At 36.0% G+C, this 21,499-nt stretch overlaps 1 protein-coding gene across 1 annotated transcript in view; it reads left to right on the forward strand.

Moving 5' to 3' along the window:
- Positions 1–400: 400 nt before the first annotated feature.
- LOC149534682 (Integrase-type DNA-binding superfamily protein) overlaps positions 401–21,499 on the forward strand; it is a 58,056-nt gene continuing 36,957 nt past the window's right edge. Inside the window, exons 1-5 of the mRNA XM_089804428.1 lie at positions 401–897; positions 4,670–4,731; positions 5,209–5,345; positions 6,111–6,186; positions 6,857–7,037. Coding sequence (XP_089660554.1) covers positions 848–897; positions 4,670–4,731; positions 5,209–5,345; positions 6,111–6,186; positions 6,857–7,037 — 506 coding nt within the window. The 5' untranslated portion in view covers positions 401–847. The remainder of the gene's footprint in view (positions 898–4,669; positions 4,732–5,208; positions 5,346–6,110; positions 6,187–6,856; positions 7,038–21,499) is intronic.

The following is a 21,499-nucleotide window of genomic DNA, read 5'->3' on the forward strand; positions in this document are numbered from 1 at the left end:
CCAACAGAAAATTTATATCCAACGTGACGTCCTTTCGGATTGGAAAATGAGGAGGCCGGAGAGTCCTGAGCACCAACTTTTGTTGGATGAAAGTAACGAGTAAACCCACAGAGCTTTACTTCCTACGTACTTACTCCAAAACCCTAATGAATTGCGAAAAGGACAAACACAGCAGTAAAAATAATAAAAATAAAAAACCAGAAACAACCCACAGTTAAAAACGAGGAAGTGGGAAAAAAGAAAAGAAAACAAAGAAACATGGGAAGAAACAAGTCAGGGTCAACTCCTCCCACATACATAAGAGCCATCAAAATTTTGCGCGTTGAGAAAACACACATCCTCTACGCTTCGATTGGACAACATGTTTCTGTGCTGAGGCAGCATCATCCATCACATGCTCATGAATGCCCATCCATTGATTGGCCTCGGAGCACCCGCCATATTTAGTGCTAATCCAGGCTTAATTAATTTGGAAAGAATTAACGTAAGTCATCTATCCACCCCCAAGTTAGACGGGCAGATATAGATAGATATAGCAGAAGCAGAGGAGAAGAAGATATTAAAAAAGGTGGTAGAAGAAGACGAAGAGGGAGAAGAAGGGAAGCACACACAGCTTTCACATGCGAGGGGATTTTGTTTTTATATTTACAGCTGCTTCTTTTACAAGTCATATTTGTTCCCCATTTGTTTGCTTCTTCCTTTGTCTCTCTCGCGGGCTTTCTTGGTGAACCCTCACCACCCTACGCTCAGTGTTGGAACGCCTGAAAAGGGTCCTCTGCGGGTTTCGATCCGGGGGCTGCTGGGGATTGATGGAGCTGCCGCTGCTTTATTTGGATCGGTTTCGTCTATGTTAGCGGTATTTCTGGTGTCAGAGGAAGGAGGACGCGCAGGTGAAAGGTAGGTACTTTACTTCTAAATTGGTACCCTTATTTGGCGCATTTGTGCCAAAGTTGGCGGAACTGTGATTGCTTGTGCTGAAATTTGGTCAACTTTGAGCATTATCAGCTATGCTGCAGCTTTTATTGGAAGTAAGTTTGGTTGCTTGCTTAAGGGCGCCCTGTTTATTTGCTCTATTCTAGTTGTATTCACGCCCGTGGGGGAGTGGGGGTTCGGTGGCAATTGTGAGTCGGGGTCGTATGCTTTTGACTGACTGAATTTGTTACATGAAACGCGACATTTGTGTACTGAATCAGTGGTAGCGCTTCGGATGCTCAGTTGGATAAGAGTGTTACTTCAATTCGGTTGCTCTGCCACGGTCACACGACGGCGCTGAGTGCAAAGAGTTCACTTGAGTTGGTTTCGGAAAATTTCTGCTGGCATCGGTATGCCACCATGGAGTCGAGATGGCAGGCCTATATTGGGGAGGTTGAGTCACGGATTGTGTGCTTGCGTACAATCCACATGTTAAACGAGGATACTTTTATTGAACTTTAGGATTCTTGTCATTTGAAGTCTGGGTTGGCCTGTTGACGGCTTAACCCTTTGTTGGCACCATTGTCACCACATTAATAATATTGGGTGGTGGTTGAATTAGTGTTTCGCAGGTGAACTATCGGATGGGGGTTCCACATTGGGGGTGTTTTAGATGGATAAATAGGTACCTTTTTCATAAACTGTTTTCCCGTTTTCATCACAAGTAACCTGGTCAGTGAGTCCCACTTTTCTCGCAGTTGGGGAGTCTTTTGTGTTGCCTACGGAAACATGATTATTGATTTTTGCAAAGTCAGTGGATGGCTTTCCCAGCTAGCGGAAAGTTCTTCAAGGCTTATGTTGCGAGGTCGGTATCTTTTTCTGTGTGCTTTGCAACATGTTGATGCCAAGCATAAATTTTGACCGTAGTACTCAATTTATATTTCTTCTCGTGGACAAACTTTCATTATAGATATGGTTTTCAACTGATCAAAACTACATAATTAATTCCTCGATGTACTTAATCAGTCAAATTAAATGTTAAAGTCTAAAAGTTGGAACAAGCCATGCTATCGTGTTAAAATCTGTAAGGGAGTGAGGTTGCCTACCTCTCCTGGCCAACAAGTTCCATGATTGGCCGCCTTTAGAATGCCATGATTGAAACAAATCGGGAGGAAAGGAATCAAAGCCCTGGAATCTCGTATTTTAGAAAACTCAATTTAACCTCCTTCCAAGCAACCACCATGTTGAGTTGTGATTTCTAAGCCCTTTGCCATTGTCTTATAAAATCCTCATCAAAACAAATGAAGAGCTTTAAAGAAATTGCTACTGACAATGGAATGACTCATATTTATGTCTATAAAACCGTAAATGCCCAAATTGTGCCCTAGGTCACAATTTTTAATTGAAACAAGTAGGGTTAGAGATACCTTTCACTTTGATTATAAGACCCTGCAAGCAAGTTAAGAATCAGTTATAACCATAACTCATATAATTAATAATAGATATCTTTAATTAGAAATAAGCATAACTAGAAGTATAGATCTAATCACAAGATTGCAGGAAAGATAGGGTGACTCGATAGGGTCCTAGAGATCCTCTACCCTAAGCTCAAGAGTGTATATACCATCCCTCTTGCCCTCCTGTAGCCCGTGTCACCCATATGAGGTGGAGTACCTAGTGAGATGTTTTATAACTGTTCCCTTAATCTTGCCGCTTCTAACCTAGTTTCGATGATAGAACATTCTTAGAGCATTCACTTACCATGATAGAGCAGGAGGAGCATTCTCAGTAGGCTGCCCTGGAAGTCCATCCTTTCTAAAGCCCGAAGGCAGACCTTTGTACCCTTGTACCATGAGGTGGTGTACCTAGAAAATGACACCATCAACATTCCCCTACTTGTAATTCCTCATTTACCCACCGTAGCTAATCTCAAGAATTAGTCAGTACATACAAAGAATAATAATATGCATGTATTCTGTATATGCGATAATCAGTTATCAACAGCATATCCTAATTAGTAATGAGCAGATACAGATAATATTTATTATGCTATGCTAACCACATTGCAACAATGCAATGTCAGTTAGTCTTGTGCAGATAGAAATGTTACACATCATGCCATGCATAAGGAGAAAAAACCACAGTACATGTTCAAATCTGTTGTGTATTATTAATGAGTAACTCCAAATCTGTTTACTTCCCTTGTGATTCGATATTCTTCATGCTTATTTCCCCATGATATTCTTCTTCCTTCTGATGGATATAGTGTTACTGGATTTGATCTGTGACAGGTCTGAGCCACTTTGCATTTTCTCCTCACAGTGATCTACCCTTGGTCTGTGATTGTGTTCTTTGTATTGGTTTTAGTGGACACTTACATTTGTCTTCTTCTATTGACTTCCTCGTTTCCTCTTCCATATCCTTCCTTCCAGCACTAGTGGTCAATGGGGCTGAGAGATTGTGGCCCTTGATCTAATGCAACTCTTCTCAAGTGACGCTTCCTTCCGTTATGATCTTTACTCCTTCACTTTCAGTTGTTTCCATTTGTTAAGTTAATAATCTAACCTTATCAATCATGGTTGCTTTCTTCAGCAGATCGCACAAAATAAATCATCTTTTAATAACACTGAGTGTTTGTATTCATTGTCTATGGTGATGGGGGTGTGTTTTGCATTATTTTGGTTATTTAATCTGCTATAGAATTGTGACAATCCACACAATTATTGGTGTAAATTGCTGCCTCAGTGCTACTGCAGGGTTCTGGCCTATATCCATATTTATGAGAAAATTCTGTAGTCTTAAATAAGATTTTTCTGACCAGTAACATCTATTCTAGGGCCCCTTAATGTTGGGTATGTGACATGATATGATTACAGTGCATTCCAAGTTTATTTAGGGATAACATTTTGAATGTTGAGATGTGAGAGAAGAATTTTCTGATGAGTAATGAGTAATGTCTATTTTAGGGATCCATTATGTCAGGGACATGACATAATATGATTACAAGGCATTCCAAGTTTCTTAAGGGTAAAATTTTGAATGTTGAGGTGAGAGAGAACATTGGCATGTCCCAAGCTATATGCATTCTAAATTCCTTTAAGATGCATTCTACTATTTCTTCAACTGAAGATGATTTAATTCCTCCCCTCCAATAGCAAGGTAATCACTCAAAGGCTATAGGACAATAAAGAAATAACTTGTTCACCCTTATGTCAAGAAAGCCTATTCATGGTACTAGGGCTATACTGTGTTTACAAGTTTCTCCAAATTCGGAAGCACGGTGACACTCTTTGCAAATTGACATTTAGAATCTGAGCAAACCACAGTATCAAACTTCTTTTGTTCGAAACATACTTGATGCCTTTTATATAATGCTAGAAAGTGAAATAAATTTCTACATGAATCACATTCCAATAGCAATTCTTGAATTAGGAAAAATATCAGAAACAAGCTAAGAATTAGAATTAAGGAAGGCTTTTTGTTGATATGTCTGCTACTTGTTCCAATGCTTTTAGCTTTTGATAAACTGTTGTAACTGTAATTTAACATAGAAAATGAATAAAGTGGAGTGTCTATGTACTGAAAACTACTAATATACAGTTTAGTGAAATTGGTTTTGCTTCAGAGTAAAGTTATGGCAATTTATGTTATCAAAGTAGAAACTAGCGTAATGTTTTAAATCATTAAATTTCTGGAATTTACATCTGAACAGGGACTATAAAGGTGCAATATTGCTAAACTATTCATTTAATTTCAGGGAAATCAACAAATTAGCTATGGTGAGCATTCGGCGGCGCAAACTTTTGGGTTTATCACCAGGTACTTATAGCTTCAATGTAAATGTTGTTACAATAACATAACTGCCTGCTGGGTTCAGAGTTGCATATTTTAAGAAGAAGAAATCAAATCTGCAAGAATTTTGAAAAACTTGGACATGTTATTTTCTCTAGTGTTCTACATAGCTCCAAGCTCTTCATTTTTTTGTTCATAAAGATAAGGAAATCTCTACTTTTATGGTTCATGCTATTATTCTGAATCTGGAGATGTTTTCTTCAGGCAGGAGCTTTGCCATTATTGTGGCCTTTGGCTGTATACCACAACAATTACCTTTATGATGTAGTTTCAGTCAAATATTGTAGTAATTATTTTGTGCAACAGTAACATGATCAGTACTTTCTTGCTGACAGTGTTTTTGTTCAAATTGAAAATGACATGAGAACGATATCAGAAGCTCATTAGAGTGGCATTTGGTTTGGTACAAACTATTTGAGAAAATAATTCTTGTTTACTTTTCAGGAGCAAATACATACCTAGTGCAAGTTGTGAGGTTGAATGAAAATGGTGAAGTGGCAGAATATTCCAACGAGAATCCTAAAACTCATTCTGCAACCACGCAGTCAATGTTTTCATTTGATTTCAGTCGGCAGAAACAGGTAATATTCAAAAACTGTACTCAAAACCTGTCTGGATCCATGCCATTTTTCGGTTTGCATTTTTTTAGAGGTGGTTTTGAACATTTGCTTGAAGCAAGATTTTGAATGCATTCATATTGAATTGCCAATACTAACGTGTCAACACTCAGATATCAATACTTATTTGAAACCAAGCCAATTGGCTACACAGAAAACTAGCTTGTCATCATTTATCCACTGCCAATTGCATTTCAGGAAAGATGGAGCAATAATATAAGAAGATGAACCATTGATTGAAAATTTTCAGAGTATTTGCACATATTTTCAAAATCCTGAAGATGATTTTTCATGTTGTCCATCCTTAGCAAGAGTTAGTTAAAAAGAAAAACAAAAACATTGAAGCATACTCATTAGTTCTGTTCTGTTCATTGTTTTTAGAATTTTAACTGAAATTGAATTGCTTTGTTGTGGCTAATGTTTCAACTTTATTCTATTATTTAATTGTATTTTGGCTTCTTTTTTGTGATAATAACCAAAAAGTACAAACATTTAGGTTGGTAAGAAACTTTTTTTGTTTGGGTAATCGACACTCAAATATAAGATTACTACTGAGTATATGGCAAAATTACATTAATTGCCTCGATCAATGTGTACACCGTTGAGTGTGGCTGAAACATCTGGGAAAAGTTATTGGGCTTGGTAAATTACTTTATGGCGCTCTTGTGATTCTATCTCAAATTGAACGTTCTAGTTCATTGCTGATTTAATCATTGATCTGAGGGGCAGGTTCTGGAGCCAAGCCTCGGATCATCAAATGTGTCTGGGTGCAGCTCATCAAAGGAACATAAATTGCAAAGTTCAGGTCGGTAAATTTTTTCGTGTTCACAACACTTATGGTTGAATGGCTTTAGAATAATCAAAAATATCATATTGCTCTTATTGTATTATAGTCATTTCTGTTGGACCATGCATTGCATTGTTCAGTAGTTGTATTTTTAATAGAAAATGAGCCATCTTGTAAATGCTTCTTTCTGGTGTTAGATTTGACAGCTTTCAGAAATGAGTACATGGACGAAATTGAATTGATTCAAATTGCATTCTTGAGGCCCTTGCATCCATTTAACTTTCTCAAAAAGTTAACTCCCTTGTTTGTAGATAACAAAACACTTTCCCACCCTTGCATTCATTTAACTTTAAAAAAAAGTAAAGTACTGTATTTGTAGATTCCTTGACACTTTGTCCCAGAATTAGAACTCTTTGTTCAGTAAGTATTTATCTGGTAAACACAGACCTAGAATTTGCTATGCCCCAAGCTTTTAGTGAAAAATGGCTTACTTGGAAAGATAGGCCTCAGCCTCAACATATGAATCAAATACATTTCTGGCTCTTGTAGGAGAAATATTTGGCTAGTCAGGCCTCAAGCCTACCAAAAGCAAAGTGAATTGGTATTGCAAATGTTGATGGTAAATTGAGCAGTCACTTCTTTTACAGGATTTCTAGCAAACTTTTAGAGGTTTTTTGCTATGCTGCAGGACATGAAATGAAGCGGAGAAAGCGTCAAAGAAGGAAGCAGTTTGATAATCAGGAGCCATGTTTGATGCGAGGTGTTTATTTCAAAAACATGAAATGGCAAGCGGCTATTAAGGTTGAAAAGAAACAAATTCATTTGGGAACAGTGGGGTCACAAGAAGAGGCAGCTCATCTATATGATCGGTAAATGTTCTGCAACATCAATTCTCATAAACTCCAACAATAATGACTTAAAATACCCCACAAATGTCATACCATATACCCTCTATCAAACCTAATTAAGTTGTCAATTTAAGGCCAGAAAATGCCTTTTGGACTAGTTCTTTTACATTATCAGAGAATGTATTTGACAAGGTCTGAAAATTGTCTCTCTTTTCTTTTGTCTCAAGGAAACAACAAATGGGTAGACCGTAAAACAATAATCTCTCAAATTTGTTGTAAAAAGGACTCTTATGGTAAACAAATTCTTGGTATAATAGGAATGTAATGGCATTCTATATCAATTTATTGTGAGCAGGTAAAGATTTTTTTTATCTATCCCAGGTTTTATGTGCTACGTAATTGTGAGAATGGAGAAAAGCTGAGTTTCTCTGTTATTGACTGCTATCCCTGTATCAGCTTTCAGCCATGCCCATGGTGGAGACCGAAAAGAAGACTACTTGTACATATGCATTTGTTGCTGGCATGATAGTCAAAATCCACCCAGATTTGAAAGGAAATAAAGATGTCTTGGGAATTTGTGCAAAAATCCTTGCCGTGTCGATCATAAAATCTATCAGACATGCTTACTTATGCTAGTTATCAACATATTATCATGAATCAGGATCCATTATTAATATCACAGTTGAATCCAATATAACAATTTTTGACTTGCTGTGGAAAATATTTCCGACTTCAATTGATGAGTTTAAGGGGGTTCCTAATGAATGGTTCACAAGGCACAACACTTGGTGAAGGTTTTGCAAATGGGGTTGCAAGCAGAGTGGGTGACCTCCATGGACAACCCTTATGGTTTACCTACGCTTCCTATGTCATGGATCCATATCTATTTTGGAATAAGAATGAAGGACAGTCAGAAGTGTCCCATCTGAGGAAACACTGCTGCAAAATCTTGAAAGGGAAAACCAAGAGTTTTGAATCCCTTGGAAATTGATTGTTCACTGGAGCTCTTCTTCATCAATTTTGTTCTCAATAATCAGCTTGTTATTACTCACTTGATCATAGAATCCTTGAACCGCTAGTGAGAGGGTTTGTAGAGTGCTATAGCCCACATATTGCATTATAGAAGCTTTATCTTCTTTGATTACTGAGTTACTGATCAAAATTGTTGTTTGTTTCATCTATGTTTCTTCAAGTCTGCAAGTAGAAACTTTTCAAAAATCTTTTTTCTGCATGCATTTGGTCTTATGACTTTACTATCATTCTGTTATTTTGGATGTAATGCATTCTTTCTGGCGTACTTCATCATCTGAGTCATAGTTGAAAAACCTACAATTACTCTCCATACTTATAACTGAGTCAATATGAGCAGTGAGTATCTCACACTATTACTTGGGGCCCAGCAATGTGAAAATTTTGGTGCAAGTCAGACTTGAAAATATACCAAACTTGCAGAGAAAGGCACTGAAACTTGTGACTTAGGGTAAAAACTCGACTGTCAATTCAAATAGGACCCTCATGACATTATTGTCACATTTTATGAGTGTTTTTTGGCTGATGGGCTACAGTGTAGAAATTTTGGGTCTGTTTCTATTGTCCATACTGATAGTTTATTTGACCATTTTCTTCACTTGTGACCTATTATGCTGATTTGCTACATCGTTATTCCAAGAAAGACAAATTGAAATTGTCCTTATCACTCCTAGCACAAGGAAGATATTATACCTTATCCTGATTTACTCCATCATTATTTTAAACAAGACAAATTGAAATTGTGCTTATTAATCCTACCACAAGGAAGATATTGTACTACATTATTACTTGAAGTAAGACAAAATAAAATGGGCTTATTACTCCTACCACAAGACAGAATTTATACTGACAGAAATGGGTCATATTTTGATTGAGTGGTTTGATTATATTTAATGATGCTAATGATGTATCTGAGTTGATATTTCTGTAAATTTTCAAATTTTCATAAATATTTGATAGTAATTGTGTATTTAGGGGGTATTGTACCTGATTACTGCAGTCTGGGAAAAAAAAATTGTGTATTTAAAATTTTATTGATATTGAAATTTGAAGTTTATATGTTTTGAACTTATCATTTTGTATGAGATGTGTATTGAAATATAATTTTGTTCTATATATGAAGCAAATCAGTAATATGGTCCATAATTTCAATAACATGCATGTCTTTTCCAAAATATTTAATTTAATTTAATTTTTTTTCAGTATTAGATAATTTGCTGAGTTATTGTTGAGTTTATCCTTAAGCTACTTGAGTTTTTAATTCGTTTAGGGCAGCCAAGTTATTGCCAAAGTTTTTTACTATGATCTGAGTTAGATACACGTTTAGCGAATCGGCAGCTTCATATGTCTATGGAAAGTGCTGCTTTGTACTCCTATGCTGATCATTTCATCTATCCACTCTTGAATTTAAAGAGTAGATAGAGTAAAAATATCAAGCTGCCCATGTAGAAGACTCAATTGTATTTGTCTTTGGAATCTCTAGTTGTCTCTGAGCTCTATAATAACATAGACTGCATCTTCAAATGCCTTGTTGGTAGCAAAGCTTTGGATCTCTATATAAATGTCTCAATCCCCAAGCATTTTTATGAAGTGAAGAAGCTTTCATTAAGTAATCAATCATGTACTCCATTTAGAAGACCAAACAGCTGTAAATTGCCTGTTCTGGGCTTTCAGTAACAGTTGAATTCGATCTGTCAGAAATTGAACTGAGGACATTTTTGAAAGAGGTTTATGGTCGAATTTGCACAAAATCTTCATATCTCCTTGTATAAATATTCTCTATTAGAGAGTCGAGTGTAAAGTAATCCTGAAATCGAGAACTCAAATTGGGGACATCTTCCTTGCACTGTTGCCATTAACAATCTGCATGGCGCTGCCCAGTTTTGGCCCGAAGTATTTTGATCCAACATTCTGAACCTTTGTTTTGATACTGAACAATCATTATTATATATATATTTTATACTAGAGTTCTCCTATTGAAGACTCGTTCCTTATTTTGTAGGATGTTCTTGTGCTGTACCATTTCCTTAATGAAAAAACTAGAGGGAAATGGTTTCTTTCCTAGGATATGACTTTATGAAGTAGAATTATAAAGGTTGATTTGTTTTTCAAACTCAGTTTTTCTCCTAGACTGAAGGTGATTTTTAGAGTTCCTTATTAGGTTTAAATTTCAAAATAAAAAATAAAAGGTGGCTCTCATTGTAGGAGAATCTAACTATTGTCATTATCGCTTTGGTGGCCAAAGGGGAACAACTTATAGTCATTGACTGTGTTTTACTTTTAAAGGATATATTTTAGTTGAAAATGGAATTCATCTATAGATAATGAAGAATTGTAAGATTGGATTAGAGTTCCCAAACTCGCCGAGTTGTGAATCGAGTCAAGGTTGCTAGGTCAAAATGACCTTGGCTTGAACTTGGACAAGTCAGGTATGTGACATGCCGAGTTGCGAGGCATAGCTTGACTTGCCGTCTCCGAGCCAGATGACTTGGTTGATGTCAATGTAAAGTTGGGCATTTAAAAGACATAAGAAACTTTTTTGATTTTTTCCTTCCTTGCAACCCTAAAAACATTCAAATTGAGGTACACAAGTCATGTCTAGAACTCGAGTGGCCCATCGAGTTGCGATAACATCATCAAACAGAAGCTACGTGAATGCCACCCTACCCTACGGCAATTGCAGTTACTTTAGTTCTTGTGCTTTATTCGACAAGTAAAAGATTTGGAAATTGCATTTTTGGGCTTTATTAGTACTACTTTGGGTATCTTAAAATTTCAAGAAAATGATGCAGGCTACGAAGTTTTTTGTAGTTTTGAAGGTGCGAATTTGGTCTAAGCAATGGAGGCGCTGCCCATCAACCTCACCCTGTCTCCTAGACCCCGTGAGGGGCGTTACCTCTCGACCCTCACAAGGGTTTCTACCCCTTGACCTTGCTGTGGGTGCTACCCCAGACCCACACAAGGGGCCTGCTTCTTGATTCCCACAAGGGGTATTGCCCCTAGGTCCCCACAAGGGGCACTGCCCCAAACCCCATTTTATTTTTGAAGTACACTTCAACTTTGAGTTTGCTCAATACAAGTCATTATTTACACTCTTGTTATTAGTCTGCCCATAACTACTTGATGTATACTTGTCTTTTTCTTTTGGGGGTCATGATGTAGTCAACATAAAATGCCTATTGTTATGTTTGAATATTGTGTATTAATTTTCATCAATGTATTAATGCACATCAACTTATGTGATTGATGTATATTTATGTATGTGATCAAATTAGCTTCTATTTGATGATATTATTGTGTCTTTAAGCTTTATTCAATAATGGGGTGCACAGAACAAGTTTTACATCCTTAAAAATCTCTAAATTTCAAGGGTTTTTTCACTTTGTCAAGTCATTTTGCCAAGTCACAAGTCAGTCTTACCGAGTCCGACTGAGCCCGAGTTTTGGAACTTTGGATTGGATTTCACGAGAGGTTTGAGCCCATAAAATGATTAGTATTTAAAGGGACACCATTACAAATTACTAATTTAGTAAGATACAACCTTGACGATCCCTAAACAATTGGTTTGATAACTCTACTGATGCACCAATTATGAATTTTCTTAAGTTAGCTATAAAAGTGCAAATCTCAACATACACTGTTTTAATTGCTAATCAACTTGCAGCGCATAAACAGTAATAGAAGCCACAAGAAGAATGACAACTAAGTCTTGATGCTCTTTTCCCTTCAGCAGACTTTTTGTTCCTTTCATGCATGAAACTCTGTTTCAACCCCTTAAGCTGCACTCTTAGACTGTAAGACTAAAAATATTTCACTTGCATTGATCAAATATTTTCCTTTTGAAGTACAAGCCAAAGCAACTTCCTAGGATCACACCCTTATTGTCCAAAGAAAACATATCAATAGAACCTCATCAATTAAATCTAATGATAATCTAAATCACAACTTGCACTATTTTGTAATTTTTATCTTCACGTCATCTTTCAACCAACCCAAAGAATATGAAAATGGCTGGTCAGCCTCTTTCAGATCAGTCTCTTCTAACATATTGCAAGCAATCAGATTTGCTTGAGTACACAGATTAAAAAAGCATCAAACTTTTTTTACCTCTGGCTTTCATCTTGACATGGAGTAACCTGATGAGCAGCTTTTCACTTGGACTTCGCCACTCACTAAAACAACACCCTTGTTCAACATGTGATAAGAAAGATGCTCATTAACCTCAAAGTCTCCGCATCTTTGTTTTCTTCCTCCATGTAGATTATGGTTTTTCTTTCTTCTTCTTCCTCCAAGAAGGTATTAAGCTGGGATGCAAATACCAACAACTCACCTCTTCATGCATATCTCTGATAACTATGTTGAATTTTATTTCTACCTTTGCCTTTTGTCTTTGACAGGGAACTACAATTCTTCCTTTGTCCGCTGGATTCTTCTTGCCATCACATTGCTGCTCATCACCCTTGCTGCAAGTGAACAGATCCCTCTTTCCATTGAATTCAAGGTATTGGCTTGGGTACGCCTGATCAATATTTTGGAGTTAAGCAATGAGAATTACACTTTATAAATGTCAAGTGAACTTGACACATGCTTAATTAGCACCTTACGTTCCAAGATGTCCTTACCAAGCTGTACCTTTTTTTTCTTCAATTTTCTCAAATGAGCTTTTTGTTCTGTCCTTGTTCTTGCTTCAAATGGCGTCATTCCATCAACCACTCTTTTTCATAGCAGCTGGGGTAAAATTGCATAGGCAACAGTAATTTGAAATCTTCCTACATCAAAACAGGTGCAAATTTTTGAGTCTTGAAGGAATGCACACAACTCTAACACTAGATATAAGCATGCCTGGCAAGTTTTAGCCTCAAAGAAGATATTTGTTGTTATGGAAATTGATGGGTCTAAAGTCAAACTGAAAGTTATTTCCATTTGGAACACCCAATTGGTCTACATTCTTGCACTTATTTCTCCATCATATGGTTGGATATCAATTTAAGCCTCCACTAAGAAGAATTTATTGGTTTTTTTAGTGTGACTTATTGCTCAGCATTTGTGTTCTCAGATTCACCTTCGTTTTGGTGCAGCCTCCTACCATCCATTCTCGCTATCAAAGAGAGCATCTTACTTCCTAGTCTATCTAGTTTTCTCTCAACCACAAATATCTTTACCACATCCACTTTCAGTTAGATTCTTGCTTCCCTATCTTCTCTTTCCATTCTTGCCGACCTCACTTTTCTTAACCCCAGCCCTTGCATAAAATTTTAGGTTCAAAAGGCACAAGTCTTTCAGTTCAATCAGGTTTTTGAGTGTGTTCTTGCTCAATACTTGCTTTTTCAGATTCACCTTAGTCTTGGTCCATCCACTATTTATTCTCACTATCAAGCTGAGCATCTTATTTCCTAGCCTATCTATAGCTTTACCTCAAACCAAAAAGTAGATTGGCCACATCCACTTTCAACTAGAATCTTGCTTCTCCATCTTCTCTCTCCATTCTTGCTGGTCTCACCCTCCTCAATCACTCTTTCAATTCAATTTTAGGCTGAAAAGACACAAATCTTCCACCGCAATCAAATTCCCAAGAGTCTTCTTGCTTAATATTCACTTTCTTAGGTTCACCTTCATTTTGGTGCACCCTTTGACTGTCCATTCTTGCTATAAAGGAGAACATCATACGTTCTAGCCTATTTGTCTTTACCTCAACCAGAAATATATTGGTCACATCCACTTTCAACTAGGATCTTGCTTTGCCATCTTCTGTTTCCATTCTTGCTGACCTTGCCCTTCTTATCCAAATATCTTGATTCAATATGAAGCTCAATAGATGCAAGACTTTGACAGCAACTTGATCTTGTGTTGGGTACAAGCCAATAAGATCATAGAGCAGTTATACAAACCCATTTTGATACCATGTGATCTCCAAACCACTGTATATAACCCTAGTGATGCACTGGTTACGGATTTTCTTAAGTTAGCTCTAATACTACAGCTCTCAGCATACACTTCTCTAATGGTTAATTAACTTTCAGCAGCATAAACATTTGAATAAACAGAAAGGAATCAAATATCAAACAAATAAACAAAAAGCAATCAAACAAATAAACAAGGCACATGATGTGCAAGAATGCACGACACAGATCTTCAGTGATCTGCAAACAACTGTTTTATAACCCCAGTAATGCATTGGTTATGTATTTTCTTAAGTTAGCTCTAAAATCGCAATTTTCATCATATGCTCTGATGGTTAATTAACTTGCAGCAGCATAAAAAGAGAGGAATCAAGCAAATAAACAGAAAGGAATCAGACAAATAAACAAGGCACATGCAAGAACACATGACACAGATCTTTAGCTGGAGAATACCCAAAGGGCTGGTTATTATACCATTCCAATGGTTATTTCAGAGCTTTTCAACATTTCTACAGTCTCTTCTGCCTCCATTCTGCTCTTGCTACAAAGACAAGCCTTTTACACCTGATGCCCTCTTCAGTATTGCAATGAGAGTTTCTCTCAAGCGAGCCAATCTCAATCACCTCATTTTTTGCTCTAAATTCTCTCCTGACTGCACCTATGCATGCAAGAGAAACTGTTGCCATGACTGCAATGGTTGGCTATAGTGACTGCCAAAAGGGGAACAATTTATTATGGTTTCATGAAAAGAAACAAACAGATAGAAGACAAGGTCAAGAACAACCTTATGTGATTTGCAGCAGGAAGAAAAAGCTTGTAGCATGTTATTGATAACCTGCGACAGCTCAACAAACACTTGCAATATTGTTGCAAGTGACTTGTGCCTTGCTACAAGTGTACTTGTGACATTTTCCTAGTCATGGAACCTTCTTGTTTGAACACCTAAACCAAAATTTGGATCATTTGGAGTGCAGAAGAAATTGAACCAAAAACAAAAATCAAATGCTATTTGAATGAAAATTTTGATCAAGCAAATTATAAAAATTATTATTTTTCTAGACTATAGCGAACCTTTGAGTCTTTTGGTAATGAAGCTTGGTTTATGTCATGTTTTAGTGAATCAAAACATAATCTAAAACTCTCAATTGACTTATTGGAAATAGTAGAGTCCCTAGGAGAATTACATGAGCGTGATTCTGCAGTTCTGGATATGTAGGCACACCATTAGATACTTTTGTCTATTGAATTCAGCTCCTCAAACTCATTTCATCTCATGTTCACAATATATTTGAAGAGGGTTTGAGAATAGGTACCTAATAAGTTGAGTTGAATATAGATCATGTTGAATTCAAGAAAACCATCTGAATATTAAGATTTACGAGGATTGGTGCAAACATACTTTGTCCATTCTATGACCTAGATCACTTGTTGAATGGGGAGATCAACCGTAGAACCTGTATCAAGATGAAATTCTAATCTTATAAATGTTGGTAACCATACATTGGATTCATGATCAGTTAACTTATAATTGGATTCATCATTACTTAATAGAAAGTTTAATTCTATAGCTGCTCTAATGAATGTTTAGCAATAAATTACCTTATTCGATATGGTTCCATGATATTAGCTTGTGTAAAATGTCTATATTAAATGGGGACATGTGAAAGATGGTAATTGATGATGACACTCTTGTCCATATGAGGTAAAAATATGTATTGTCTAGAGTGGAATTAGTTTAGGTTGGCATTGAGGATTCATCAGATAGGTTGGTTAGTGCATCAATCATTGGAAACTTAAAGACATTACTAGTGTGCTAGACACTAGAGTACTTAGACACTATTGTGCCTTGCCTTTATGTGTTGTTGGCTTTGTATCTTATCTTAGGATTATAATAGAAGTCTTACAAGGTGTAGGGGAATGACTACACCTATGCATGCAAGAGAAACTGTTTCCGTGAACGGCAATGGTTGGCTATAGTGACTGTCAAAAGAGGAACAATTTATTATGGTTTCAAGAAAAGAAACAAACAGATAGAAGATAAGGTCAAGAACAACCTCATGTGTTGTAGCACGTTATTGATCACCTGCAACAGCTCAACAAGTACTTGCAATATTGTTGCCAGTGACTTACACCTTGCTGCAAGTGCACTTGTGACATTTTCCTAGCCGTGAAACTTGCTTGTTTGAACACCTAAACCAAAATTTGGATCATTTGGAGTGCAGAAGAAATTGAACCAAAAACAAAAACCAAATGCTATTTGAATGAAAATTTTATTTATTTATTTGAGGGGTAACGCTTTGACCTGGAGCTATGAACCAGTGAGGCCACAAACGGGGGACCTCATCCCCATGAGATTTGAACCTTGATGGCAAGGATAACAACACAACAACTTAACCATCACAACATGCCACTATTGGCTATTTGAATGAAAATTTTAATCAAGCAAAAAATAAAGATTATTATCTTTCTCGACTTTAGCAAACCTTTGAGTCTTTTGATTATGAAGCTTAGTTTGTGTCATGTCTTAGAGAATCAAGATATAATTTGAATCTCTTAATTGACTTATTAGAAATAGTAGAGTCCCTAGGAGAACTACATGAGCCTGATTCTGCAGTTCTGGATATGTAGGCACACTATTAGATACTTTCGTCCTAAGTCACAAGGTTCGAATTCGAATTCGAGTTCGTCAATCATAAAATTCAAATGAAATTCAGCAAGGGTAAAAATTTGGAAAAAAATTCGACTTTAAATTTTAGTTATATATACTTATGTATTTTTAAATATTAGTAATATAACCACAAAATTGTCAAAATAGTTCAACACTGCTAAACAATTTAACTAAATAACTCAAAATCAGTTTAAAATAAAATACTATTATATTAAATATCATAAAATTCGAAGTTCGGAAAGATTAAAAGTTCGCTGAAATCTGAATCTCATGGATGAAATTCGACGAATCCTGTGACTTAGCTTTCGTCTATTAAATTCAGCTCCTCAAACTCATTTCATCTCATGTTCACCATATATTTGAAAAAGGGATTGAGAATAGGTACCTAATAGGTTGAGTTGAATATAAATCATGTGGAATTCAAGAAAAACAATTGAATACTAAGATTACAAGGATTGGTGCAAATATTCTTTGTCCATTCTATGACCTAGATCACTTGTTGAATGGGAGATCCACTGTAGAACCTGTGTCAAGATGAAATTCTAATCTTATGAATGTTGGTAACCATACATTGGATTCATCATTACAGTCTTTTATACTTTTTTTGATTTTTTTCAGATCTAAACTATCTCCAGTCATTTGTACAGTTTTTCAGTGCTCTGTACATCCTACCAGATCAGCACCATGGGGAAGGATTGAATTTGAAACTGCATTCTTAGGGTTCAAACAACAGCATAAAAATATTTATAATTTTTCAATGGCTGTGCTGCAAAAGGTGCATGTACAACCATTCCTACAGCAGTAAAAATCCCTAGCCATATGCTTGTACAGATGTTACAGTGAGTGACAATTTTGTAAACTTGAGAATATTTGCATTTTGGCATTGTAAACAGTTTATTTTTCTGGAATTAAATAATTATTTTTTGAAAGGGTTTCCAGCTATTATCTTTTTTTCTTTGTTTTTATAGCCAAACCGATGGCAAAGGCCTTTTTATTAATAACTCAAGATAATTTGTACATTCTCCTCCATCCAATGCGGGCAATGGAGGCAAGAAAAACCTCCCTTTTGCCCAGGACTTTCGTCCTATGTCCTGATTACAAAAACTATAATGAGGCATTCCTCATTTTACATTTGATTAATAGGGCATTACCCTTTTATACATAGAAATACATGAGAATGGGGCATACCCCTTTTTATAATATTCTTATTAGTAAAGCCCCTTTTTATAATCTCCTTATTAGTAAAGATAGAAACTGTGACTTGACCAGTGTGCCTCCCTGTCATTCTGTACTGAGGATATAGATCTGCACATACTTCCTCATTTAACAGCTAGATCAAGTTGTTAGACTGTTGGGATAAAAGAATTAAAATAATAATGTTACCTGGTTAATAGTACAGAAGTTAAAACTAAATAAATGTTTTAAATGAAACTTTATTTTGAAATCAGTCATCATCAATAATGTAATGTTATGCTGTAATATTCTAATTGAAAATAAATCTAACCAATTTTATTTACTGCAAAATTTGTAGATTTCAAAAAGGGTATGTTGTTAATGAATGTGAAGCCTCATAAAGATGGTTCCAATTGAGGATTATTAATTTTAATGTTGGGAAACTGATCTCAATGATTATAATAAAACCTAACCAATTCTCAATTTATGATACAATTCCAAAAGCTCATTATCCTCTTTTTATGATCAAATAATATTTCAGCTTGTTGTATCTTGATAATCTTTTATCTGGATATTAACCCCTTTTATAACCAGGTAACTGATTACCCAGGATACAATATCCTGCCATGATATTTTTTCTTTTTTTAGGCAAAGTAGGCCAGGCACATATATTAGTAGGTGAGTGTGGAACTTAAGACCTCCTATATGGAGGTCACCCCAGTTCACCTCCTATTTCTAACAACCATAAATTTAGAAATAAGCTTAAACCAATAATGGCAAAGCAGTAAACAGGCTATTATAGCCTTACCAAGAAGGTGAGTCCATTTATAGTGTTTGCATGCATTAAAAGACCTATACAATGTAATAAAAAATGCCTATTCCAGATTGGTTAGGTCTATGATATATTCTTGCTGCATACCTGTTTGGCGTTAGTATCAAACTAGAATGATATCCGCTTATAAGTCTTTTTCGGAGTTTATAGGATTTATGTATTCTAGACAGGTTATGCCCTTTATGTATACAGTATGCATGCTGAGAATTTGAACATTTTAAGGAAATAAACTAGCTTAATCTATAGATCGACCAAATCTAAAAGCAGGAAAAAAGGACCTAATATAAACACTAAACACAGTCCTATTTAATCAACCTCTCTACTTCTTCTTAATGATCACTATTTCTTCTTCAGAACTGGAATTTGACCTTTCAACCTGTCGAAGAGGGAGACTTTTAATGATTTTCTTCCTGGGGCTCTCCTCTTTTCAAAGGAGTTTCTCAGCATAATCTGAATTGTTCCCAGATCCAAACTTTTAAAGGAAGAAGGAACTTTGAATTTTTCAGCATTCAGATGGTGGAAAAGCCAATCTGTGCTATCGTATGAATTTTCCAGCTATTTTCTAGCTCTAGAATTTTCCAGCTATTTTCTATCTCTAGAATTTATTTGAAATTTTCTATAGTAGTAGGGTTTGATTAAAAAATGAGAAATCTATTTTTCACAAGTAAAATAATTTAAATAAGTCATTTTGGGAGGTATCAAGCATTTTTTTCCCAAAGTTACCAGGACTTGGGTACTTTGAGATGTCAGAGACTGGTACTGGTATGGCTAATTTTCAAAAATAGAGATGGGGGTACTTGAATATTCCTTTTTAATATAACTTAAAAATTTCAGAAAATATCATGGCTTAGAACTTTGAAAAAAAGAAAAGTAAAATAGTGATACAACAACCGTAAATAGCAACGGAAATACCTCTTTAGACCATTACAAGGACAAGAAATCAGTCAAAGAACTATTAATGCCCCTCTCCAAAAGTCTGCACTATTAGACTATTAGTGGATCTGATCACTATAATTTTGCATGGATTTTGTATCGTTCAAAATATCAGCACTAAACATTATGCAGGCTTAATTTATTTTTGGCCTTCCTTTTTTTTTCTATTTAACACATTTTGCCCTAAAGTTTTTTGGTGGAAGACATCGATTTCTAGTTGGGAGAATTAAGAGACAGCAGGAGATGGCAGCCGTCTGGCACTGAAGTTGTGTCTCCGTCTCCAAGGTGTGTCTCTGGGGCTGGGATACGAATCTTTGGGAAACCAATATTTTTTTCCTATCCAAGGTTTTCTCTGAAATTTGAAGAAAATTGCATTTTTTTGAATTAAATACTGGTGGGCTGTTACATTCCAGTTTATTGAAAAATGGAAAAAGGAATACAATTTTACAGCTTCAGTCTTCAAAGTTAATACTGCTTGTCACCATTCCATTTTCACTGGAAAATTCAAAAATAGAAATCAGGGTTTGCCATTAAAATATTTTAAAAAATTAGCGTTTGCTAACATTTAAGGGGCATTTCATTAGGTATCATAGCAATTAAGCTAACACTACTCCGAAAGCCTGGAGGTACCAATTGATGTAAACAGTGAGGCTTTCAAATCACCAGAGTAACATCACAGGTGAATCCCTGCATGAACGTGTGGCTGTTGGCCTCACCTTCTGAATTAGGTACGTGCTCATTAGTCTAAAGAAGGAATGGCTGTGAGGGTTCAGCTCGGGGCATCACAAGTTGTTTCAAAAAGCTATGCATTATCATGTCTTGGTTGCTAGCAACCTTCTCTCTTTTAAAGGCAAAAGGGCCATCATTGTCTGCTGTGATCCTTTAATCCCTGAATCATTTGCACATCACTTCTTGGCTTCAGACATTCTCCCTCGACCCTTAAGAGTCACAATTGGGTTAGTCTTCTTAATTTTTTAAAATATTATTGGAGATCAATTGGTCATTCTTCAGCTTCGCTCTCAACCAACCCCTGTGACTCCTCCAAAATCTGACCCCTCAACATTGTCCAACCCCTGCAAACATGATCATCCTTCGAACATTTTGGTATGTTAGGCTTCTTGAAGCCACTAGAACTCAAAGGACTGCACAAGCCTGGTTAGCTTCCTCTGTGCTACTCGCTGGAGGGGGACAATGTCAGCGTTGGTTGAAACTGATGTTTTAACCACTGGGAGATAAAAATGAGGAGAACAAGAAGGCTGTGCTCACAAACTGGAATGTTATGCCCCAAAGGTTACATATTGAATGCTTGATTGACAAATGCCAATAATTAACAAAGCAAACCCAATAACCAAGGTCACCGGGAGATGGGGGGGACTTCGAGGTCTCCGGTACTGGTACTGGTACCGGTACGGCAATTTTTCAAATAGGAGACGGGGGTACTTGGAGATGGCAAAATTTTTTAATTTTTTTTTTAATAGTTTAAAGAGTCTAATATTAAAAGTAAATTCAAAATTTGAAAATAGTAATACTGTAAGACTAAAGTAAATAATAATAGTAATGTCACATTAAAAATTAAAATAGACTCATAGAGTCAAAGATTTCAAAACTCACATGATCACAATATTGTATCTTAGACATATTTGTTTTTCGAATATTGCATATGATCACCATCATATCAGATTGATAATCGCTGAGATTTTCATTACATATTCAAATTTAAAATTCAAAAAAGTATAGTTTGATGCTGAATTGCCGATATGCAAACAAAAATGAACACTTTGTACAATAAACAAAAAACAGAAATATATCTAGTATTAGTATGTTGATGGTACTATCATCTACTCCACAAGGTTGTGATCATCCATCTCAAGGTCTTCAGCCATCATCAAAACTCACATGATCACAATATTGTATCTCAGACATATTTGTTTTTCGAATATTGCATATG

The sequence above is a fragment of the Cupressus sempervirens genome, chromosome 10, assembly GCF_028749045.1.
Source record: "Cupressus sempervirens isolate cs-2001-9-10 chromosome 10, ASM2874904v1, whole genome shotgun sequence".
Lineage (NCBI taxonomy): Eukaryota > Viridiplantae > Streptophyta > Pinopsida > Cupressales > Cupressaceae > Cupressus > Cupressus sempervirens.